The sequence below is a fragment of the Lepidochelys olivacea genome (assembly GCF_965140295.1).
Source record: "Lepidochelys olivacea isolate rLepOli2 genome assembly, chromosome: 5".
NCBI classification, from domain to species: domain Eukaryota; kingdom Metazoa; phylum Chordata; order Testudines; family Cheloniidae; genus Lepidochelys; species Lepidochelys olivacea.
This window is the reverse complement of record NC_140415.1, coordinates 3,275,928-3,301,197: the sequence shown is the minus strand read 5'-3', so window position 1 is coordinate 3,301,197 and position 25,270 is coordinate 3,275,928. Positions and strand designations below refer to the sequence as shown.

The following is a 25,270-nucleotide window of genomic DNA, read 5'->3' as shown; positions in this document are numbered from 1 at the left end:
ACAGCTAGGGGTGTGCGGGCAGAGCGGGGTTTATTTCTGTATTGAAGCAGGTATTTGGGTGGCCTGTTCCATGATGTGATCTACTTCCCTGGTGGAGTGTCCTTGTTCAGCCAAGGCAGCTTTGAGGGCAAAAGTATAACAGGGTTCAAACAAGAACTAGAGAAGTTCCTGGAGGATAGGTCCATCAGTGGCTATTAGCCAAGGTAGTCAGGGACAACCCCATGCTCTGGGTGTCCCTAAACCACTGACTGCCAGAAGCTGGGACTGGACGGCAGGGGATGGATCACTCAATAATTGCCCTGTTCTGGTCATTCCCTCTGAAGCATCTGGCTCCGGCCACTGTCGGCAGACAGGATCCTGGGCTGGATGGACCTTTGGTCTGACCCAGTGTGGCCATTTTGATGTTCTAAAGGTCACTGGGAGCTGGTCCATCTTTCCAGCTCTCCCAGTGCAGGCAAAGGAGGGGACCGGAGATGGATGCTGGATGTGGGGGCTGAACACTGCTCACCAGGTGCTGGGCCCCAAGGCTGCAGCCAGCACTTCGCTCTTCCATCCTGCTCGCGGACAGGGTCATCAGTGCCTGCTGTGGACAGTCCCGGGTTAGGGGACCAGCAACAGGTCCCCGAGGCCCAGGGTTCCGCGTGGAGCAGAAAGGGCCATGACGGGCCAGGAGACCCTCCTGGCCCTGGGACTGGTTACAGCTGGGCCCCCAGCACTGTCCCACGGGGCCCCTCCTGCAGGAGCTTCCTGAGGCCCATTCGCAGCCTGAGCCCTGTAGGAGCTTGTGCCACAGGGGGGCGCTCTCCTTAGCGGGGAGGGATTGCTGCTGCACAGACAGGAGTCAGTCCTCACTTAGTACGACGACTGGAAGGAGCCCAGACACTGCAGTGACGGGTGCGGGGTAAGAACCTACAGAGAAGAGAACCGAGCAAAGGAATTTTGTTAGTGAATCTCGAGAGATCAGCCGTGCAACGCAACCGTGGCATCACGCCCAGGCACGTGGCTGTGGGGCAAACACACCCCAAGCACATGCAGAGCCCCGGACCTGGACGTACACCCCAGACATGCACAACCTCCCACCCAGAGAGACACCAGGTAAACTCCCACAGCCACACCCGCATCCCACAGCCCCTCCGTGAGGCGATCACCACAGGCAGCTGTGGGTCTAAGGAAGGGGACCACAGCCAGATTTGGGGCACGGAACGTCTTGCCCAGGGCTGTTTGACTGGGGGGAGCCAGGACTTTGAATATTCAGGAGGCTCCTGAGATCAGCCTCACTCAAGTCTGGTGGGGGCTGCAGAGGTCAAATACCATGGTGAGGCCAAAACCCAGATCCCCCGACCATGCCAGTTACAGGGGACTCTGCTGGCAGGAGAGGGCCTATGACACACAGTGAAGCAGCTCCGATGCTGTCCAGCAGAGGGCAGTGGTGTCTCTCTCACACACACACACACGCGCGCGCGCACACACACACTACCCAGTCCATTACAGCGCCCCCTGCAGGACGCGTGTGTTTGCCCAAGGGCTTGCTCGGTTCCTGCGATGCTGACCTGCCGTCTCTCTCTCCTGCCTGCAGCTCTACGAACTGGACGACGACCCCAAGCGGAAGGAGTTTCTGGACGACCTCTTTGGCTTCATGCAGAAGAGAGGTAAGGGCCGGCCGCGGGCTTTGGGGGTCCCTGGCCGGGAGCCCGGCTGCAGAGAGGCGTTACGGGGGGTGGGCTCGTGACTCACTCTCACACTGAGTGGTAACTTCTTTCCAATTCTCCGGACCCACCCTCGACCACTGTCCCTCTCGGTCAAATCGACAGCATGGGGCTGGTGGGAAGGGGACCCTTCATGCTATGGGGGAGGGCCTGTGGGAAGAAAGGGAAGCAGTGGACAAGGACAGGCAGGTGCCCCCTGGGTTGCTGGGCTGCCAGGCTCTGTTGGCTGGGGCCGGCTCTTGGGACATTACGGGACCGGGTTGATGTTGCTGGTTCTGGCTGCAGGCTCTCAGATCTGGGTTGGAGGCGTCCGCAGGACACGGGTCCATTTGCTGGCTCTGCTCCGAGGTTCTGGGGGGCAGAAGGAGCTGCTGCATTCCTGGGAAGGGCCCACGTGTTGTGTTGGAGCTGGGAAGGCCACAGGGACCTCGATCCTTTCGCTGGTTCCACCCTCGCGCCTGTGCTGGATAGAATGGTGTCCTGGCACAGAGGGGTTCTCGCCAGGGGCTATGAGGGGGCAAAGTTAGGGTTTCCTGGACTATGATGGACTGGGGTACTCTACAAGGTCAGGGTTCAGGGGCATCAGCAGGGCTGAGTGGGGAGCCCAGGGCTGGGCTAGCAGGAGGCTGCGGGTTGGGAGCGAGGGGCACCGGCGGAGCTGGGGGGGCTGCGGGTCGGGAGCGAGGGGCACCGGTGGACCTGGGGGGGCTGCGGGTCGGGAGCGAGGGGCACCGGCGGAGCTGGGGGGGCTGCGGGTCGGGAGCGAGGGGCACCGGCGGACCTGGGGAGGCTGCGGATCGGGAGCGAGGGGCACCGGCGGAGCTGGGGGGGCTGCGGGTCGGGAGCGAGGGGCACCGGCGGAGCTGGGGGGGCTGCGGGTCGGGAGCGAGGGGCACCGGCGGAGCTGTGCATGGGGAAGGAGCTCTGAGCCAGGCTCTACGCTGTGTCTTTGTGCCGGAGTGGCCGCGAAGGGCTGACGCAGGGGGGAGGCACAGCTGCACCGTATTGCCAGTCCTCAGCGGGTTCTGTTATCGGCACCGGGAGGGATGGGTAGGAAGCCCCAGCAATTGAGGTGATTCGATAAATGCTTTAACCTTTGACCCCCACCTCCCCTAGCCAGCCCTGAAACAATTAAAAGGTTCCCCAGTGCTGGGGGGGAGGGGGCGCCGGGCCGGTATTAATTAGATCCCTTTGCTGGCGGCTGGATTAATGAACATGCTGCTCGATATGGCCTAAACCCCAGGCAGAGGTTAATGTTGTGCTAATTAACAGGGGCTGGCAGGGAGAAGGGGCTGCCGCTGCCTGGCACCCAGAGCCCCCCCCATGCTGGGGGCGCCGCCTGGCTGCTGGTCGGCTGTCGGTGTCCCTAAAGGGGGCCCCAAATACCCCTCGCCTTGTATGGCTCCATGCTGGGGAGGGTGCTCTGATCCCTCCCCACCCCCCACCTTGCCCAGCCAGCCCCTCACTGGCCTCCCTCCACGGCCCATTCAGAGGTTGGGCTCTGCCCGATGGCCAGTGAGGGGCCGGGTTAGTGCGAATGGTCTGTGGCTGGTGTGGGGCAGGAAATAGGCTTCTGGGCTGAGACCCGGCCAACTTGTGTCACACAGTGGCCACTGGGTCGAGAAGGTGCGGGCTGGGGTGAGCCTGGGAGCACTGCTGCCCTCTGCTGGAGAGAATGGGAACGGCGGGACTGCCTTTTCATAATCTCTCTGCCGCGGGCAGCCCAGGGCGATTCCCCATAGGGGTGGGCGTGTTTGGGGTGGGGGCCTGGCATCCCACAGCGTTGGCTGCAGTGCCAGGCATGTGGGGCACAGGCAGGCAGGGGGTGGGTGGGTGCGAGAAGGAGACTGGGTATTTCCGCCCCTTGGGCCGGCATGCCGGGCGACTCTATTCTCCCGGGGCCGGTCCACCCGTGGCTGTGATTAACCCCTCGCACCCTGCACCCAGCTGCACAGGTACTGCCTGGCAAAGGCCCGAGGTCAGGACATGCCACCCGCTCCTGCTGGGCCTGCCTGCCGAGGGGCAGCCATGGGCTGAGCTGTTCCCATCCCCTCCCGTCAGGTCCTGCCCAGCAGCTGCTCTCCCCCGGGCTCGGCGGCTGTCACTGGAAACCAGCCCCTCCTCGCCTGCCCCCCAAGTCCTGGTGCTGGCTCCTAATGCTGACCCCCGCCCCTCTCTGAGCGTGCTGAGGGCGCTGGTACATCTGGGGGGGCCAGGGCTGACGGTGGGGGTCACGGCATGGGGCAGAACGGAGGCTGGGGAGCTGGGGGAACGGACAGGGGGCAGGGAGCCGCGTGGGCCCTGCCTCCGAGCCCTGGGCGCCCAGGAGACACAGCGCAGGAGACAAGATCCATGAGCTGCTGCGTGGGGCTCATTATCTCTCTCTCCAGAGCTAATTAACTCCATCTCCATTTGGACCGGCTGACATACGGGCGCTAATTAACCACCAGCCTCTCTTTGTGCACAGCTGATTGGGGCTTTTGTGCCGCTCCTGAAATCGAGCCGGGGGATCGAATCCCCCGGGGGCTGCTCCCCGGGGCCGGCCCGGTCGATGGCTATAAATCCACAGCGGGTGGCAGCTCCCGAGCCAGCCGGCCCCACGATAGCATTGATCCCGGCAGAGGGACAAATAACTCTGCTCCCTGCCGCCCTCCGTGCGTCCCTCCTGGCCGGCATGCATTTATCTGCCCATCCGGCCACGGTCGCTAACCTCTGCCAACCATCTCTGTTTCCATTAGAGCCCCACCCAGGGGCAGCGCCTGAGGCCCCTGGGCGGCTCCTTGGAGAAGTGAGTCTGGGATCCGAGCCCGATTCCCACCAGAAATGTAATGCTGCGCTCCTTGTCCTAACTTGCCATGCAGTGTTGCTGTGCACCGTTAAGCAGCAGCCGCGTTCCACCACAGAGCTGGCTGCATGTCAGCCTCCAGGGAGGCCGTCGGCAAAGGGCGCCGGAGCCAACGATTTTATGGTTGTTCCCCAGTGACTTCCCGTGGGCTCCAGAGCCCCGTAGGCCGGGAGGGGCTGCGCCAGGTGATCCCTGCATGGGACATCGACTGCTCGCTGATTAGGCTGCGAGGGGGCTGGAATGGAGCCAGAAAATATTTCAAGCAGCCCCCCCCCCAACACGATAACACCCCAGCGTGTGCGGCCTGGCCCCCCACAATAATCCCCCAGCATGTGCAGACCGGCCCCCCACAATAACCCCCCAGCGTGTGTGGCCCACCCCCCACAATAACCCCCCAGCGTGTGTGGCCCGCCCCCCCCCACGATAACCCCCCAGCGTGTGCGGCCCAGCCCCCTATGATAACCACCCAGCGTATGCGGCCTGGCCCCCTGCAAGATAACATCCTAGCATGTGCGGCCTGGCCCCCCCCATGATAACCCCCCAGCATGTGCGGCCTGGCCCCCCCCATGATAACCCCCCAGCGTGTAAGGAACTGGACTTCATTGTCGAGCTTGTAAGGAGGTGCTAGACCCGGGTATTGGCCACAGGATTTCTTAAATGGCACAAAATGGCGTTTGCTGGCCCCGTTCCCGGGGAGGGGTGTGAGGGCACCCTGCCCCTCCGGGAGAGCCCGCTTTCCGGGGACGCTGCTCAGCAATCCCAGCTGTTGGCAGGGTCTGTCCGGCCCCCTCCAGCCCCCCAGCTGTAGTCAGCCACGGGCGCAGACTCGGAATAACGAGGAGAAAAGCGAGTCCCTGCTCAGGGCACCCCCAGCAAACCTGCAAGTCCAGAACTGAGCCGGAGTCCCCCTGGCTAGAGCCAGGGTAATCCTCAGGGTTTGCAGGTCTGCTCTCCCCGCCGTCCCCCAGCCCTGAGCAGTCCCCCACGGAGCGCTGATTTCCAGGTCCTATCGCCCTCGAGGGCTGCGTCCACTGCAGCCGGGCAGGCGACACCCAGGGCACTAAAATCGGCAGCAGCGTGGGCTAGTGGCCGGAATGCGAACCCCCCCGGCTGCGTCCTCCCGCTGCTGCCGAGACGTACCCTGCATGGGACTCGTCAAGCCGCGGAGGGCACCAGTGCGTGGGCCCGGATTACGGGTGACATGGCTGCATTTGTAGGGCCCTATCCCCGCTCGCTGCTGCGCAGACGGTGAGCGTCCCTGTCCCTGTCCCTGTCCCTGTCCCTGTCCCTGCACAGACCGGGGCCCCGCTGCGCACGGCACTGCACACAGCCAGGCCCTGCCTCCTAGCTTTCGCCCACGTGTTCTTCTTTACGGGTATTATAGCCCTGTGAATCCCGGTGCGCCGAGACTGCCCGGCCTGCAGACTGGGATTTACAGATCTAAGCAGATGAGATGGGCAAAGGGTGGGAGGGAAACAGAAGCCCTGGGTCGAGGAGGGACTGGCCCAAAGACTCGCCCAGCCCACGAGCAGAACCCAGGTGTCCTGACGCCCAGTCCAGTGCCCTATTCACTGGGCCGCGCTGCCCCTAATAGGGGAGAGGTGGAGGGGCTGGAAATGGAAAGGGGCTAGATCGCACGCCCTGGTTCTCATGGGTGACTTTAATTTTCCTGATATCTGCTGGGAGAGCAATACAGCGGGGCATAGACAATCCAGGAAGTTTTTGGAAAGCGTAGGGGACAATTTCCTGGCGCAAGTGCTAGAGGAGCCAACTAGGGGGGGAGCTTTTCTTGACCTGCTGCTCACAAACCGGGTAGAATTAGTGGGGGAAGCAAAAGTGGATGGGAATCTGGGAGGCAGTGACCATGAGTTGGTTGAGTTCAGGATCCTGACGCAGGGAAGAAAGGTAAGCAGCAGGATACGGACCCTGGACTTCAGGAAAGCAGACTTCGACTCCCTCAGGGAACGGATGGCCAGGATCCCCTGGGGGACTAACTTGAAGGGGAAAGGAGTCCAGGAGAGCTGGCTGTATTTCAAGGAATCCCTGTTGAGGTTACAGGGACAAACCATCCCGATGAGTTGAAAGAATAGTAAATATGGCAGGCGACCAGCTTGGCTTAGCGGTGAAATCCTAGCGGATCTTAAACATAAAAAAGAAGCTTACGAGAAGTGGAAGGCTGGACATATGACCAGGAAGGAGTATAAAAATATTGCTCGGGCATGTAGGAATGTTATCAGGAGGGCCAAATCGCACCTGGAGCTGCAGCTAGCGAGAGGTGTCAAGAGTAACAAGAAGGGTTTCTTCAGGTATGTTGGCAACAAGAAGAAAGCCAAGGAAAGTGTGGGCCCCTTACTGAATGAGGGAGGCAACCTAGTGACAGAGGATGTGGAAAAAGCTAATGTACTCAATGCTTTTTTTGCCTCTGTTTTCACTAACAAGGTCAGCTCCCAGACTGCTGCGCTGGGCATCACAAAATGGGGAAGAGATGGCCAGCCCTCTGTGGAGATAGAGGTGGTTAGAGACTATTTAGAAAAGCTGGACGTGCACAAGTCCATGGGGCCGGACGAGTTGCATCCGAGAGTGCTGAAGGAATTGGCGGCTGTGATTGCAGAGCCATTGGCCATTATCTTTGAAAACTCGTGGCGAACGGGGGAAGTCCCGGATGACTGGAAAAAGGCTAATGTAGTGCCAATCTTTAAAAAAGGGAAGAAGGAAGATCCTGGGAACTACAGGCCAGTCAGCCTCACCTCAGTCCCTGGAAAAATCATGGAGCAGGTCCTCAAAGAATCAATTCTGAAGCACTTGCATGAGAGGAAAGTGATCAGGAACAGCCAGCATGGATTCACCAAGGGAAGGTCATGCCTGACTAATCTAATCGCCTTTTATGATGAGATAACTGGTTCTGTGGATGAAGGGAAAGCAGTGGATGTATTGTTTCTTGACTTTAGCAAAGCTTTTGACACGGTCTCCCATAGTATTCTTGTCAGCAAGTTAAGGAAGTATGGGCTGGATGAATGCACTATAAGGTGGGTAGAAAGCTGGCTAGATTGTCGGGCTCAACGGGTAGTGATCAATGGCTCCATATCTAGTTGGCAGCCGGTATCAAGTGGAGTGCCCCAAGGGTCGGTCCTGGGGCCGGTTTTGTTCAATATCTTCATAAATGATCTGGAGGATGGTGTGGATTGCACTCTCAGCAAATTTGCGGATGATACTAAACTGGGAGGAGTGGTAGATACGCTGGAGGGCAGGGATAGGATACAGAGGGACCTAGACAAATTGGAGGATTGGGCCAAAAGAAATCTGATGAGGTTCAATAAGGATAAGTGCAGGGTCCTGCGCTTAGGACGGAAGAACCCAATGCACAGCTACAGACTAGGGACCGAACGGCTAGGCAGCAGTTCTGCGGAAAAGGACCTAGGGGTGACAGTGGACGAGAAGCTGGATATGAGTCAGCAGTGTGCCCTTGTTGCCAAGAAGGCCAATGGCATTTTGGGATGTATAAGTAGGGGCATAGCGAGCTGATCGAGGGACGTGATCGTTCCCCTCTATTCGACATTGGTGAGGCCTCATCTGGAGTACTGTGTCCAGTTTTGGGCCCCACACTACAAGAAGGATGTGGATAAATTGGAGAGAGTCCAGCGAAGGGCAACAAAAATGATTAGGGATCTGGAACACATGAGTTATGAGGAGAGGCTGAGGGAACTGGGATTGTTTAGTCTACAGAAGAGAAGAATGAGGGGGGATTTGATAGCTGCTTTCAACTACCTGAGAGGTGGTTCCAAAGAGGATGGTTCTAGACTATTCTCAGTGGTAGAAGAGGACAGGACAAGGAGTAATGGTCTCAAGTTGCAGTGGGGGAGGTTTAGGTTGGATATTAGGAAAAACTTTTTCACTAGGAGGGTGGTGAAACACTGGAATGCGTTACCCAGGGAGGTGGTGTAATCTCCTTCCTTAGAAGTTTTTAAGGTCAGGCTTGACAAAGCCCTGGCTGGGATGATTTAATTGGGGATTGGTCCTGCTTTGAGCAGGTGGTTGGACTAGATGACCTCCTGAGGTCCCTTCCAACCCTGATATTCTATGATTCTATGTTTTCTGTCTGTGTTACGCACACACGGAAAGCCCCCCAGCCTTTCCCCGGGGAGCCCGTAAACAAACTGGTGGTGTTTATGTAGGACCTACCCCCAGCGTTTCCAGCTGCCTGTGCCATATGGTGCGTCAGCTTCTGGGAACGGCTCACCGAGAGCATCAAACACCCCCAGGGCTGGGGGACACGCAGGGGGAAAGGCTCCACTCCATCGGCTAGGGGAAGGAAATGCAATTTCCAGGCCCTGGGAAGGTCTTTGCCACAATGGGAGGGTGAAGGCGAATGATTCCAGCCCTCCGCCGGGCTGTGGGTGCCGGCCCCATCCCTGGGTTTGGGAGTGGAGGGCCGGGGGCAGGAGTTTTGTGAGGCTTGGCTGTTTATTTCCTTCCTTTGTACCAACAATATTTACCTAGGCAGGGCAGGGCTGTGAAACCGGTTCTTCCTGATCCCTGGGGGACCCCCGGCCAGCCCCTGGGGGAGGGAGCAGGGCCGGCTGGCTGCCTGGGGCTGGGTGGGGAGTGCACAGGGCTCGGCAGGGTTGTGTTCCACTGTGTATGTTGTGCACACATGGTTGTAGTTGTGAGTGTGGTTGTGGAGGCGTAGTGATTGTATATGAGTGTGGTGTGTGTGTGTGCGTGAACGTGAGTGAGCACGTGTGTGTGTGCGTGGGGGGGGGGCATGTGCACCTACCCAGCGGCTGCCACGCCCTTTCCAGCCCAAACTGCCCCGTTGTGTCCCACCAGCCCTGCGCTGCTGGGCCGGTCTCCAGCTGGCTGCACGGTGCCCCCTCCCCAGGACGCTGGCCGGACCGGGGAGTGGGGGGAGCTAACTCCCTTCATGGTCAATGCCCTGGGGCGGGGATGGGGTTGCTGATGCCCCACGTCGCACCGGGGTCGACTGCTGGTGATGATGTGCTCTTAGCAGAGGAGCCCGTTGGGGATGATCTGAGTGCCCAGCCCTTCCCCCCACCCTGCCCACGGGGCAGCTGGGACACCTGTCGCTGCACCCCCGACCCCTCCTCCTCTGATTGACCCCAGCCCCCCGGAGCAGGCGAGGAGCCTGGCCCCGGACCCAGAGGCAGGGATAGTCCCTGGCGCGGCTCCGGAGCTGCGAACCTCTTCACACTTGCTGCGGGAGTGACTCAGGAACAGCTCCGGGCTGCTCCGGGCTGGAGGAGAACTGAGGCGGGGGGGCATGCCATGGGTGTGAGAGCAGGAGGGCGGATTCCCTCTGCCTCCCACATCGGGGGGACCCTGAGTGGGTCCAGTGCCCAGGCCTGGTGCCCACATCCCTGCGGAGGGTGAATTATTGGCCAGGGCTCAGAGAAGAGCTCTGGGAGCGATCCGAGGGCCCCCCAGTGAGAGCCGCAAGGAGCTCTGTTGGGTTAGGATCCCGCAGAGCAGGGTCCAGCCGGGGGCAGGCTCGCCCCTCGGTCCCTGCATGGGGAGAAGAGCCTGATCCGAGGGGGCTCTTCCCTCTCGTGCTGGGGGTCTCAGCCCGTGGGGCGCGATGCACTGTTAAGGCTCCAGATGCGTCCAAGGGCAGGGGCTGGCTGGACTCGACATCCCTGCTGCGTGGGGTCGCGGTGCCGCTCGGATTCGGCCTAGCCGCCCTTCCCATGTGACGACGGGCCGAATCGGAGTGAGGGGCTCTGCAGGTTCACGCTGGCCCCATCTTCCAGCCACCTTGTCCTCTCCCCAACCCCTGCAGGAGAGGCCCCCCAATGTACCCTTCCCCCACAGCCAGGCAACTTCCCCTCTGTCATTCCATCCCTCCTAACCCCCAGTGCTCCAGATCTTCCCGCACTTCACTCCCCAGCCCCCTACTGTCTCCCAGCACCCCAAATCCCCCACCCCTTTACCGTCAGTCCTCTCTGGGGCCATGTGTGGGGACTGGGTGAATTATGGTCAGCTGCTGATGTACTGTCCCTTCCCCAGATCCCTCTGCCCCATATCATTCCCCCCAGGCCCCACTGCACCCCCACACCTCTCTTCCCCCCCAATTCCTTCCCCAGCCGCTCTGAACCTCCAATTCCTTCTTCACCAACACACCCAGGCCCCCCAATCTCCCCAAGCCAATCCCCACCCCTTACCCTCTGCCCCCCCCGGGGGAGGTTTTATGAGTTTTGGGGGGCATCTCAGCTTGCTGCTCCCCTCTCCAGTTGCCGGTAGGGGGGCTCCCCAGCTGTTCGTATCTGGATGGAGCACTGGACTCAGCTCTGAGCCCCCACGCCGATTGGCCCCTTGTGGTGGGGGCACTGGGCCTGGGGATGTGGGCTCTGGCTCACGACAGGCCAGCAAGACGTACAAATGGGCCCTGAGCCCAGCCAGGTGGAGAACCAGTGTGCTAGCAGGCGGAGGCTGAACGAGAACCAGTGTCTGGCTGGAAACCGGCTCTAGAAATGTTCCCATTGGAAATAAGGTGCACATGAGTAACAAGGAAGGGAATCAGCCATTGGACCAACTCGCCCGGGGCCCAGCAGGATCTCCATCCCTTGGGGAATGGCCACAGTGTGTTAAACCGCCCGCGGCACCAAGTCTCAGAGCCCGGCTCAGCTCGGGCCGCGGGACTCTAATGCTGCCGGGGAGACGCCAGGGCTCGGGCTGGAGCCACTTCGGTCTGAGCCCGCACGTCTACACGGCAATGTTAGAGCCCCACAAGCCGAGGCGCCCTGCCCCCGTCTCAGTGCAGCGTGGACGGACCCTGGGCCTCTTTAAACCAAGACTGGTCGTGACTCTCGAAAACATCGGCTGTAGCGGGACCAGAAGCTGTTGGCCCAGTGGGGTGCGTGACGGGGTCGGGTCTCTGGCCGGTGCAGTGCGGCTCAGACTAGCTGCTGGGGGTCCCTGCTGGCTCAGATCCCCCCTGTCGCTGCCTGACGTCACCCTCCCAGTGGGCCACGTCGAGGCTCGGGGAAAACGGGGCCCCTACCTTTGGGTGCCTGACTCAGCAGCTCCAGGGGTCTCCGCTTGGGCTCCCCGACGGAGGCCCCCAAAACTAGGGAGGCTTTTGCAGGCATGCGCGGTGACCCCCACTTTGCACCGGTGTAAGTGACCAAGCAGGGAAACATCAACCCCCCCATGGGCACCTCCCCTCCCCCCAGCCCTCTGCACAGTCTGACGGAGGGCAGCACCTTCCCAGCTCGCCCTGGCCTCCTGCGCCCGTTCCTGCCCAATAGTGGCATTCTTCCCCGGATTCTCCTCCCCTTCCTGCCTACAGCCCGGCTTGCTCAGTCGGCCTTCCCATGCCGCTGCTGCCTCAGTTTCCCACCCCAAACCCTGCCCTCGGGGTGTTTTCTCAGCGACCCTCCCCATTCCAGGAGTCTGCTTTAGCCAGGAATGAAGCTCCTGCGGGGTCACCCCCTTAGGCAGGTCTCTCTATGTTCGGTCGACTTGCAGCCACTGCAGTAATTACTGCGGTGGTTCACGTCCACACTCCCCTCCTTGGTGCGCGTCCTCCCCCGGAGCACTTCCGCACACTGACGAGGGGCAGTGTGGGGGGCTAGGAGCCAGGCCTCTCATGCCCCTCCCCACCAGGAGCCCAGCTGCCCCCTGGCTTCTTGCCTCCCGGTAGCAGAGGGGAAGCCACCTGGAGCTTCTCACCTCCAGCGGGTAGATCTGCGCCCGGAGTCCAGTCAGCTGCTGTGCTCCTGGCGGGGAGCAGGGAACCGGGACCCTGCGGGGCAGCAGGGCTCCCAGCGGGGAGCCTGGACAGCAGCCCAAGCCAGGAGCCTGAACGGCAGCCCAGCTTGGAGTGGAGACCTGGCAGCAACCCAGCTGGGGAGCCAGGAGCCGGCTTCCTTGTCAATCTCATGGCTCTAGCAGTCCAGTCTGAATTTGTCTAGCTTCAACTTCCAGCCATAGGAGCATGTTATTAATATGTTTCCCTGCTAGATTGAAGAGCTAATTATCAAACTTCTGTTCCCCATGTAGGTACATAAAGACTGTGATAGGGTCACCCCGTAACCTTCCCTTTATTAAGCTAAATAAATTGAACCCCTTGAGATTATCACTGTAAGGCAGGTCTTCTAACCCTTTAATTGTTCTCATGGCTCTTCCCTGACCCCCCCTCCAATTTACCAACATCCTTCTGGAACTGTGGGCCCCAGACTTGGACCCAGGATCCCAGCAACGGCCGCACCAGTGCCAGGTACAGAGGGAAAATCACCTCCCTGCTCCCACTGGAGATCCCCTGGTGATGCCTCCCAGGGTTGTATTAACCCTTTTGATCACAGTGTTGCTCTGGGAGCTCATGTTCAGCTGATTGTCCACCATGACCCCCAAGTCTTCTTCAGAGTCCCTGCTTCCCAGGAGAGAGTCCCCATTCCTGTGACTATGGCCAATCCTCTGTTCCTAGATGTAAGAACTTACCTTTGGCTGTATTAAAATGCATACTGGTTGCTTGCACCCATCTTACCAAGCCAGCCAGACGGCTCTATATCAGTGACTTACCCTCTTCATTACTGACCACTCCCCCAAACTTTGTGTCATCTGCATATTTTATCAGTGATGATTTTATGTTTTCTTCCAGGTCACTGATAAAAATGTTAACTAGCGAAGGGCCAAGACCCGATCCCAACGGAATCAGCCCCGCTCAATGAGGCTTCGCCATTTACAATTACATTTTGAGACCTATCAGTTAGCCAGTTTTTAATCCATTTAGTGTGTGCCATTTTAGTTTTGTATTGTTCTAGTTTTTTAATCAAAATGACATATGGTACCAAGTCAAGCACTTTACAGGAAACAAAGAATATTAATTAACACTATTACCTCTATCAACCAAACTTGTAATCTCATCCAAAAAATTATGTCAAGTTAGTTTGACACGATCTATATCTATAAACCTATGTTGATTGGTATTAGTTATAATACTCGCCTATAATTCTTCATTAATTGAGTCATTTCTTTTAAAACCTGTAGATGCAAGTTATCCAGATCTGCTGATTTAAAAATGTCTAACTTTATTAGTTGCTATTTAACATCCTCCTGAGACACTGTTGGGATGAAAAGTATTTCATCATCTTCACCTTCATCATATGAATATATCATCGGGCTTTTCCCCAAATAGAGAACAGAACTACTTATTGGACACTTCTGCCTTTTCTGCATTATTATTGAGCAGTCTACCATTTCCAGCTAATAATGGATCAATACCATTACTAGGATTGCTTTTGTTCCTACTACACTTAAAAAACACCTTCTAATTGTCCTTAACTCCGGTGGCCACAGCATTTGCTTTGTGTTCTTTTGCTTCCCTTATCAATTTTCTACAGTTCCTAGCTTCTAATTTATATTCATTGCTTTTAACTTCCCCTTTTTTCTATTTATCTTATATGTACAGCTGCTTTCATTTCAGCTTTAAGTTGGAGTTTTGTTTTTGTTTTTAACCAATGCAGCCATCTTTCTTGATTGTGGTTTTTGGGCATCCTGTGAAATGTTCTTAAACAACCTCCAATTATCATTCACATGTTTCTGTTTAAATTCCTTCTCCCTGCTGATCTGGCTCATAATTGTTTTCAGCATTGTGAAATTGGCCCTTTCAAGACACCAAGTATATATATATATTATATGTATACATATATCACTGGTCTGGACTTTGTTCTATTTACACATAACAAATGCAATCAAGTCATGATCATCTGCATCTAAGCGACCAGTAATTTTTAGTTCTATGATCACTTCCTCTTTATCTGTCTAGACGAGATCTACTACAGAATTCCCCCTGTTGGATGCGGCACTTTGGGAATCAGGGAATTTTCATCTATAATTTTTAGAGTTCCAAGAACACATTAGTACTGGCAGCCCGAGACCTCCAGCGTACGTTAAACTCAGGTTGAAATCTCCCCTGATAACGCAGCATGAACGCAGGTGACTTGTCTCCTGTATGTGCATGAAGCACCACATCTGCACACTGTATTCAAGGTGTGGGCGTACCATGGATTTATACAGAGGCAATATGAGACTTTCTGTCTCATTATCTCTCCCTTTCTTAATGATTCCCAACATTCTGTTCACTTTTTTTTACTGCCGCTGCACATTGAGTCAATGTTTTCAGAGAACTATCCACAATGACTCCAAGATCGTTCTTGAGTGGTAACAGCTAATTTAGACCCCATCATTGTATATGAAGAGTTGGGATTATGGTTTCCAATGTGCATTACTTTGCATTTATCAGCATTGAATTTCATCGGCCATTTTGTTGCCCAGTCACCCAGTTTTGAGAGATCCTTTTGTTGCTCTTCGCAGTCTGCCTGGGACTTAACTATCTTGAGTAGTTTTGTATCAGCTGCAAATTTTGGCACCTCACTTTTTACCCTTTTTCTGGATCGTGTATGAATATGTTGAATAGGACTGGTCCCAGTACAGACCCTTGGGGAACACCACTATTTGCCTTATTTAAAGATCCGGGTACTTTTCCCAGGAGTTAACCTCAGCGTCTAATCCCAGTTCTAACTCCGGAGGTTGCCAGTTTGTGCCGCCCTAATTTGCTTCAGTTCTTCACTGTCCCCCAGAAACTGCTGCCGTTATTGAGACAGCGGCTGAGCATGTGTGTCGTGTTGCTGTGTGCTGTCAGAGCTGCTGTGCTCCACCCCAGAGGGGACTGCATCCCACGTCTACGTTTGTGACGGGCTTCGGGGCGTGAGGTTGGCAGAGATGGCTGTTAAAGCAGTGGAAACAGCATGGGGGGGCTTCCCCAGCCAAGCACGAACACCCATAAGCATGCAGGGGGCATGGAGAGGTGCAGTTTGAAGATTATAATGGAATCCACTCCAGAAAGGGTGAAATGAAGACCAGAGATGTCAGACCAGCCATCTCAGCTCCCATCCAGCCGATCCTGCTGGGGACCAGCTCAGTGCTCTCGGGGTTGGGGCTGGAGGCTGATTTTGCCCTCTGCATCGACTCCTGGGCGTGGCCCGCTGGGATCCACGCTGCAGGGGGCCACTGTTTGCAAGAAATGGCTTCACCCCCTTGCCTGACAGCTCCCCGACTTCATGGGGCTTCCTTCTGTGCCTTGATCCATTCTGGGTCCCTCCCAACCCCTGCCACCCACATGCATCTGATTCCCCAGAGACACACACACACACGCACACCCCTCACGTCGCTCTGCATCCCAGGCGCTCTCCCCTCCAGCGAGCTCTCCCGCCCGGCTTGCTGCAGAGGCAATCTGGGCCACAGAGCTCTGCACCTCATTAGCCCCGGAGGTGCGCTCTGACCCCGAGCGTCATTAATCAGCCGCTGCCAAGCGCCACACGCTGGACACAGAGGGCGGCCGGGAGGTTCACGCCAGTCTTCCCTGGCAACGTCTGTGGGGCGGGCAAGGCTTGCGGGGGGGCTTCACCAGGCGGGAGGAGCACCCCTGAGTGGAGCGTATTTCACCCCCATAGGAAGGGACATACCTGCGACCCACCCACACGCACACCGGCAGGCACACGCGTGTGCACTTCTGTGCCATGCTCACACGCACACGCGCTGTGTACACACATCCCCAGGCTTTCTGCCACCGCACTCACACATAGCACAAGTGGCCACAGTTAGCACACGTGCTTCCCCGTCGCACACTTACCCTTGCCCTTTGGTGTGCATGGATGCACACTCACGCATTCACACCCAGGCGCTGCGGGGCATTTCCTGTCCCCATTAGCGCTCCCTGCGGGTGTGCCTGGCGCAGCATCCCAATAAAGCCCCACTCTCTGCCCCGTGACGAGGGGATGTGATTGCGTAGACCTGCCCTTTGCGCCCAGGTGGGATCTTGTGTTAAAGCCAGACCAGATTTTGAAAGGTGTTTGCAGTCGGGAAAGAGACCAGTGCCTAAAGTCACCTTCCCACCCACCCTTGTGAAGGGCGGGGCACGCGTGGGGTACAGACAGGTGGATGGGACAGGTGGAGACTGGACGGGGTGTAGGGGGGACAGACGGGTGCATGGGATGTGCATGGGGACGTGCAGGTGGGGACAGATTGGTGGAGAAGGGCCTGCGTGGGGATGCACAGGTGACGAGGGGGCATGTGTGGGGATGGATGGGTAGAGGGGGCGTGTGTGGGGATGGACAGGCGGAGGGGGTGTGGGAGTGGACCGGTGGAGTGGGGGGTTGTGGGAATGGATGGGCGGAGGGGGTGTGTGTGAGAATGGACAGGCAGAGGGGGCGTGTGTGGGGACGGTTGGGCAGAGGGGCCGTGCTTGGGAATGGATGGGCAGAGGGGGCGTGTGTGGGGACAGATGGGTAGAGGGGGCGTGTGTGGGGATGGACGGGCAAAGGGGGCATGCGTGGGGATGGGTGGAGGGGGCAAGTGTGGGGATGGACGGGTGGAGGGGGCATGTGTGGGAATGGATGGGTGGAGGGGGCGTGTGTGGGGACAGATGGGTAGAGGGGGCGTGTGTGGGGACGGACAGGTGGGTGGTTATTGGTTCTGAACATGGCTCTGTAGCACCCAGACGTGCTCCCAGCTACCCAGCAGGGATGGGAGCTGTGGGGAACTGTCTCTTTCCCTCCCCCTTCCCTCCTTGCCCCGGGGGGGACGACCTCGTGTGTCAGTGACAGCCCCCTGCCCCCCAATCGAGGCCTGTCATAGAGTTGAGGGAGCCAGGAGACACTGCCATGGGGCTTGGGCTGCTCCCGGCATGGCCCCGCCAGCCTGGGGAGACACTGGTGGGTGGCGGGGACATGCGTGGGGATGGATGGAGGCACGAGATGACGGCTTAGCCAGGGAGGGCCTGTTTGGTCACCAGGTGCAGCCAAGAGTGTTCCCCTCCCCTGTCTCTATTCCACATCCGTCACCCCGACATTTTGCCATCACTACAAACCAGAGACTCATGTCCTGTGGAAATGCCCCAAACCCTCCCGCCCCTCTGGGGCTGCCTTGGCAGTGGGATCAGTCTTGGCGTGGTTTTCCCAGGGGGAATGGTGCCCCATTGCTGTGGAAGGCCCCAGGCTGGTGTGGGGCCTGGGAAGAGACAAGACTCCAGCCCCGCCTGCTCTCCAGCAGCAGCTAACTCCGTGCCTGCGGCCCCCCACCGGAAACATCTCCCACTGAGACAGGGTTGCCACTTTCTAATCACAGAAAACCGAATACCTTTGCCCCGCCCCTTACCTGAGGCTCCACTCCTGCCCCACCCCTTCTTCAAGGCTCCGCCCCTGTTCACTCCAGTGCCCCCCCCCATCGCTCGCTCTCCCCCACCCTCACTCACTGGCTTATTTTCACCAGGCTGGGGCAGGGGGTTGGGGTGCAGGAGTGGGTGAGGGCTCTGGCTGGGAGTGCAGGCTCCAGGCTGGGGCTGAGGGATTCGGAGGGCGGGAGGGGGCTCCAGGGTGAGGCAGGAGCTTGTGGGGCCGGAGGGGGTTCGGGCTCTGGCTGGGGGTGTGGGCTCTGGGGTGGGGCTGGAGATGAGGGATTTGGGTGTGGGAGGGAGCTCAGGGCTGGGGCAGGGGATTGGGGTGCAGGAGTAGGTTCTGGGTGTGGGCTCTGGGATGCACTGACCTCAGGTTGCTCCCAGAAGCAGCAACATGTCTCTCTGGCTCCTAGGCGGAGGCATGGCCAGGCGACTCTGCACACTGCCCCGCAGCTCCCCGTGGCCGCCCCTGCACCTAGGAGCCGGAGGAACATGTCACCCCTTCCCAGGAGCTGCATGGAGTTGGGTAGGGAGCCTGCCTGCACCATCAACTCGACTTTTAATGAGCTGCCAGGGTCCCTTTTCGACTGGGTGTTCTGGTCGAAAACCAGACTCCTGGCAACCCTACACAGCTACCATGGATGCCCCATGGCTCCCAGCTGCTATGGCTCAGTGTGGTGGAGATCCGGCCGCTGGCAGCTCTGGCCCTGGCCAGCTCAGGGCTATCCAGGAGCCAGGTCTTGTCCCCGGAGCCCTGGGGGGCCAGACCTTGCCAGTCGGTCAGGCTGTGCCTTCCACGCCCTGCAGTCGGCCCCAGGGCCATCGCCCTGCACCAGCCCAGCTGTTGGACGTGTGGCTTGCTCCTTCCCTCCAGGCCGTTCTCCAGTGCTCCCCGCAGTCCTGGGCACTGGGGCCCCTGCAGCCTGCGGGGAGGGGCGGGGCGAGGGTTGGTAGAGGGGAGTGTTTGCACAATCAGCTGTGCTTTCCCTGTTTTACACGCCAGCTCCTTCCTAGCCACCAAAGCCGGGCGGCTGATCCCAGGGGAGAGTCAGTGGGGCTGTGACTGCCTGCCCTGCCCCAGTCACCCTGGGGGCAACCGCGGTGCTGATCCCCTCACATACCCCCCGCGGAAGAGCTGGGGTGAGATGAGGGTGGGGAAAGGCCAGCGGCAGCCCAAGCCCCCAGTCTCGCTGGGGCCTCCCCCGTGTGGCTCGCCGGTGGGACATGGCGGATTGATGTGGCCGCCGTCAGCCCTGATGAAACTGAACGTTTGTTCTGTTCGCTGCCTGTCTAAGCAATTAAACCCCTTTCATTTGTCAGTGGGACGTACAAAATTAGCAGGCGTGAAAAACGGGGCGTCACAGTGGAGTTACTGCGGCACCCGGCGCGTGGAGCTCAGCGGGCCCGGTGCCCACAGGTGCACCCTGCCCTGGCACTGTGCCCTCCTCGCAGGACAATCCACCCACCCCGACTGTCCCTCCCGCATATCCGCCCGGCCTTCTCACCCCCATGACAATCCCCCAGCCCAGGCCGCCCCCTTCCTGCACGACGATCCCCCCCAAAACTCATCTGTAACCTGCCCCCTCCGTTTCTAGAAAGCCATGGTGCCCGCCAGCTGGCCCTGCCACAACCCCAGGCTGGCCCTGCTCTGTGGCTAACCAGAGGTGTTCAGTGACTCCGTCCGTGCTAGGGTAGTTACACAGGTGGGACTGAAATCCCAAACTGGCCTGGATCCATGCAGCCAGCTCTGGAGCGGAGCGCTGCCCACGGTCGCCCGTCCAGGAGAAGAGGAACAAGCCATGCCAGCAAGAGCTAGCGGGAGATCTCGCTCTGCTGCGGATCTGGCCAGGACACCACGGAGAACAGCTTGGCTCCAGATCAAAGGGCTGTCAGTGAGCACAGCTGGTCAGGGGCTGGCTTCACATCCCGTCTAAAGGACGGGTGCCCCCCACCTGCCCTGGAAGGGCACTGCTGAGCTCAGGCCTGTGGCGCATCCCGTAATGAACCGCCATGGCAGGGCGGCATCCCCATGCACCACGCTGGGCATAGGTGTGGTACCGGCTCAGCGGAAAGGGCCTGACTGCCTGAATCTCCCCAGGGAGCACCTCCTCTCGGCTTTAGGGGTATCACTTCGCCATCTGATGCCTGAAAGTGAGCCCAAGCCAGGCCCTTGCCCCCCATGGGCACAGCATCCTGGGCACCAGCAGGGCTGGGGGGGGGGCTCAGCCAATGAATGCCCACCTGGCAAGGGGCGTCCATGTCCCAGGGCAGGGAACGTCCCCCCCTCTCCCCCGGGCACCTGTTCCTGCCGCCCCCTTGTCCGCGGCAGGTCCCCGAGCAAACGGCGCAAGGCCGTGGCCGAGGCGTGCGCAGGGCCCTGCCGATAATGCTTCGCCATAAATCAATCCCCAGCTAATTGGAGCCCCACAATGGCTATGCCTCCTGAATGGGCTTTTGTGGAGATCTCCGGCAAATAAGCCCGGCGCCATTACTCTTCGGGGGGGCCGGAGACAGGTGCCTTTGTCCCGGAGCTGGGCAGCAGCCACCTCAGCGGGAGGGCCCCGAGATTAATGAAAAGCCATTTTAATTAGCTGGGGGTGGGGGTGGGGGAAAAAAGGGACCATCCATCGTTGCAAACAGGCCGTGTTTGCTTTAGCCCTTATTGAGGCAGGACCCCAGGGATCAGCCCCCCCGGGATCTGAGGATGCGAGGGGCTGGGGCTGGCGAAAGTGCTGGGGGGCGGGGCTGGCTAAAAAGCCCTTGTGTGTGTGTGTGGGGTGATCTCAGATGTGGGGGCCTGCTGAGACGGCAGGGGGCCTGTCCCACTGGGGACTGGGACCGAGACCCCAAGCCCACTTCCCAGGTGCCGTTCCCACAGGCAAGGGGCAGAAATGGCCAAGAGAGCGCTTGGCCTCAGGGAGAGAGGACTGCAGGGAGCCTGGCCTGCCATGGGGAGAGACATGGGGTCAATGGGAGGAGCTGTGATCCCGTACCATGGGGCAGAGCTGTGATCCCGTGCTGTGGGATGGGGAGCTGTGATCCCGTGCTGTGGGGCACGGGGGAGGAGCTGGGGAAGATCTGTGGTATCTGGCGGGGTAGAGGGGAAGAGGCTGGAGAGGCTGTCAGGTAAGGGGTCGGGGTGTGAGATCAGGTAGGGGTCTAAGCCTGCCGGGGACTCATGCAGGACACTGATGGGTAACCAAGCTCAGCCCGAGCATGTCCCGCAGAAACGCCCAGTGTAAAACACCCCACTTCTCTGTCACACTAAGGGGCTCAACGCAGGCAGAGCCGGCCCCTGAGCGGGGGTGCACGGGCCAAAGGGCTCTGCGCTGGCCCTGCTCCCAGCCCGTTCTGCGTGGGCACATCGGGGTGGGACCGGGGCGCTCTGCACTGCGGCTATGCCCTGCCATCCCGGACGCTAACGGCCGGGCAGGCCCCGGCGCTGGCCCAGAACATGGGCAGCACGAGGAAGGGGGCTTGACGCCCCCATGGATGGGAGGGAGCAGAGGAGCACGGCTGCAGCACTGAGAAAATTGATCTGCAGGGCGAGACCGGGAGAAAGAACAAAAGCCTCTTGCCACCCAAGCCAGACACCGAAATTCAATGGAGACAGTAAAGGAAGAAAGGGAGCTCATTTCTCAGGCTTATGAGAAGAAGCCAAGCCAATATCGGGGCCATAAATTAGGGCCGCGGGAGAGCGGCCCTGAGTGACGGTTTCGTTTGAGGTGGCGAGGGCGCCGGTGACAGTCTTGGTGAGCGGAATGGATGGCTCTTCGATCCGCGCCGTGGCCCGCCCCGAAGAAAGGACGGGAATAAATTTGGGACCCTTCTCCCCGAGGCAGCAGCCGGCGTCAGAACCCGCCGGCCATGGTGCCGCAACACAGAGTGGCCGGTGTGGAGTTTGCCAAGTGTCACGTCGGCGGAAGCCGGGGCGGGCACGTTGGTCGGCAGCCCGAGCCCTGCACTGCGGGGTGGGGGGCGCGGCTCGCGCTGAACTGGGGCTTCTGCTTCCCCAGCCCTCCCTGGCTGTGCTGTTCTCATTGGTCCCTCTCCGCTCTCCAGGGCCGCCGGCCCGGAGCAGGGCTTACCCTCTGCTCCCCCTGTGAAAGGGCCGTGGGGAGGAGCGCACGTGTCAGGGTCAGATGCCATCGGCTACGGCTCCTCCCTGCCAGAGGTCAAAGAGGTGGGAGCCGCTGGTCCATGGGCTGTTGCCCTTGAGCCTATGCTCCATGGCGCAGCCCTCTGGCCACCTGTAGGAAAGCGTTAGCAGAGTGTCCCGCTGGCCCTCAACAGGTGGGAGAACAATGGCTGGGGAAAGGGGTGTTTTTGGGGCTCTGATAACATGGGAAGCGGGATTTCTTTCCTAACAGTGCCATCTGGAGGTGGTATCTACTGGAAAGCAGCAAGAACTCGCATGGGGGAGAGAGGGACTTTTACAAACAACATCAAGTCAGCCTGTGGAACTCACTGCCTCAGGATATTATGGAGACAAACAGTAAGATTCGATAAGAGGATTAGACGTCTCTTTACTAAGAGCCACTTCTGCAGTTAGATTAGTAAGGAAATACTGAATAGAGTAAATAAGGCTACAGGAGCCAGGAACCCTCATGTTCCAGGGCATAACTAGACCCCGGTAACTGAGGTCAGGAAGGAATTTCCTCAGATGCTACAAGACGGGAAAATCAGGCATTTTACAAGGATTTCCCATGTTCTGCTAAAATACCTGGCATTAACCCCTCTCGGAGACAGACTGTCAAACCCAGGGACCCCTCTAGGACACTTCAACATTTTCCGAGGGCACAGCATCCGTGAGGTGTGTGTTCCCTTCTCACCTTCACACACACGGGCCTCCTCCAGGTGCAGTCAGGGGTAGAACCCAGGTGTCCTGGCTGCTGCCAGCCCGTTGTGCTGGGTGACCTCTGCGTCTCAGGTGCTGTTCTCTCCCCGTGCTGCGGTCCAGACGGGCCAGGCCTGTGCTCTGGCAGGAGGGCTGTGATCCTGGGGAGGGGGGACACTCATGACCAAGGTGATATTTGCCACCTTCCAGCCCCCTAGGGAGTGGATTCCTGGGGCTGACTCCAGGCTTGTGGCACAGCCCAGAGGTGGGAATCGGGAGACGGATGCGGACAGGGCGCCCTCGTTAGCTCTGCAGCCTTCTGATCATGGGAGCCCAACCGAGCCTCCCCTCCCCGCCCCTCCAGCCCGCCAGCTGATCCCAGCTGACCGCACCCAGGGGGGTCAAGAGTTAGGGGCAGCGGGGACCAGGAGCTCCACACCGGAGCGGGGAGCTCTCATCTCCCTCTGCAGTGACCTGCTGACCACTCGCTCCGCAGGCCAGCGGGAGAGAGAAGCTCCCAGTTCTCCTGGCGGGAAATCCAGAACATGCTGGGGGGGCCTCTATGGGGGCAGAAAGAGGGGAACCCCAGGGACTCCTAGAGGGTGGGGATTTCGGTCAGTCCCTTCCCCCAGCCAGGGGCTCCCCCCATCCCTCAGGTGGATTATTTTCAGGAGATCGTAGCCAGCCAGCCCCAGCCCTTGCCCAGCCCTGCTGGGGTCTGGGGGGTGGGCAAAGGCCCAGGTGACGGCAGGGTGTGTGGGGCTCTGGTGCAGCTCCCCCTACCCTCCCCAGAGAGTTATGGCATCGGAGCACCTGTAATTCTAGCTGCCTATTGAAGGCTCCGGCCATAAATCCAGGCAGCCCCATGAAGCTAGAAAGGCAAAGCCCAGGTTAACGAGGGCAGGTGAGCCCCAGAGCCCCTGGCCCAGGGAGGAGGCCCTGAAGCGAGGAGCCCTCCAGCCGGGAGCTGGTCTGGGCAAGGGGGAGCAGCTGCTCTGAAAGCCTGGGGCTTCCCCTTGGGGCAGAGGGGAGTGAGGGGCAGAGGGTCCTGTGTTCCCTGCTGCGGGGGTGGAGAGCCGGCAGACAGTCCCGTCCACGCGTCGCCCCTCCGCAGCGGTGAGGGTAAATCCCACCTCTGCCCTGCCGTCGGGCTAGGCTCTCACTAGGGCCCAGGGCTGGTGTGGGGCTGAAGGGGGCTCCGTGGGGCCGCAGAGGACAGTAATTAGCCCTGGGCTCTGCAGGAGGAGCTGTCGATGCAGCAGGGTTATTGGAATTGATTTCAATTTAGAAGCTGAGAGAGGCCTGGCAGGGAGCCACCGTTCTGCAGCACAGCCGCACGCTACGTTAGCACCAGCGGCGGCTCCTCCCGGGGGGCTAGAACCGGGCACTGGGGGTCGGGGCTCCTGGGTTCTCGGCCTGTCGTGGGGAGGGCGTGTGGCTGAGTGGTTAGAGCGGGGCACTAACGGTACGTCCGCACTGCAGCGTAAACCTGGGCTCCCCACTGCCGGGTCTCCCGGCCGTGCTGACGTGGCCGCACCTCACTGCATAGACCACCCGAGTCAGGTCTCGTCTTGAGCTCCGTCCACACTGCACAGTGACAGCGTGTGACGCAGCAGGGAGCGGGGCGGATGGACCGGGGAATGTCTGCATGGGGAATGGGAGAGGAGGGGATCAGCCTGTAACCTGAGCCAGGAGGGGGCTGGGGCCAGGTGACACCTTTGCCTGGGGAAACTGGACAAAGGCTGCAGGAGAGAGCCTGCTGGTGTGTGTGTGTGGGGGGGGGGTTGGTTTCAGTTTGGGGCTGGGTGGAGGAACACAGGGAACCCCAGGGCTGGGGTCTAAGCTCCCTGCTCCCCCAGAAGGACTTGACTGAGGGGTCCTGGTTGTACCCACAAGCTCTGTTTTAGACTGTGTTCCTGTTGTCCAATAAACCTTCCGTTTTACTGGCTGGCTGAGAGTCTCAGTGAATCCAGGAAGAGGGGTGCAGGGCCTGGACTCCCCCACACTCCATGACAACTGGTGGCAGCGGTGGGATGTACTGCACCCCGTGGACGGCGCTTCCTGCAGTAAGTGACTGGGGAGCAGTAAAACGAAGGGGGAGTGACGGGGACCAGGCGTGCTGAAGAGTCAGAGAGAGACGGTTTCAGGGGGCGGTTAACCCCTGGGAGTGTGTGACCAGAGAGAAGGACTTTTGCAGTAACAGAGTCCCCCGGGGGATTGCAGCGAGCGGTCCCAGGGGCGGAGGAGTCTGCAGCTCGACCCTGGCAAAGAGGTGGTGACCTCAAGAAGGACTGGCACACTAGGCGTTCTCCCTGGAAACCATGGAAAGCTGCCCAGGCCTGCAAGTGGCCAGCAGAGAGATGTACGCTAAACGCCTAAAGAGCGACCTGGTGGAGCTGTGCAGGCAGAGGGGGCTGCGCATTGGGAGGTCCACCAAGGAACAGCTGATTGCCCAGTTGGAGGAGAGGGATCGCTTGGATGACCCGATCCCTGTCCCTGAGGGAAGGCGCCCGGTGGACGCAGCGTGGGCCCTGGGGCCTGACCTGGCTGGGAGGGGTCAGACTGCTGCTGAGGGCATCCCGAGACCCTGCCTACCTATGCCTAGTGGAGGGGTTGGGGGAAGCCCAGGGAATACCGAGGGCACCCTGACCCCGGCAGCCAGCAGGGGATCCTCCCGGCGGAGCTCCCCATCC

The 25,270-nt window shown here is 59.5% G+C and overlaps 1 protein-coding gene across 2 annotated transcripts in view; it reads left to right on the top strand.

Moving 5' to 3' along the window:
- ARID3C (AT-rich interaction domain 3C) overlaps positions 1 to 25,270 on the top strand; it is a 158,027-nt gene that overhangs the window by 105,147 nt on the left and 27,610 nt on the right. For both annotated transcript variants that reach the window (XM_084627670.1, XM_084627671.1), the window contains one exon: positions 1,577 to 1,649. In XM_084627670.1, coding sequence (XP_084483796.1) covers positions 1,577 to 1,649 — 73 coding nt within the window. The remainder of the gene's footprint in view (positions 1 to 1,576; positions 1,650 to 25,270) is intronic.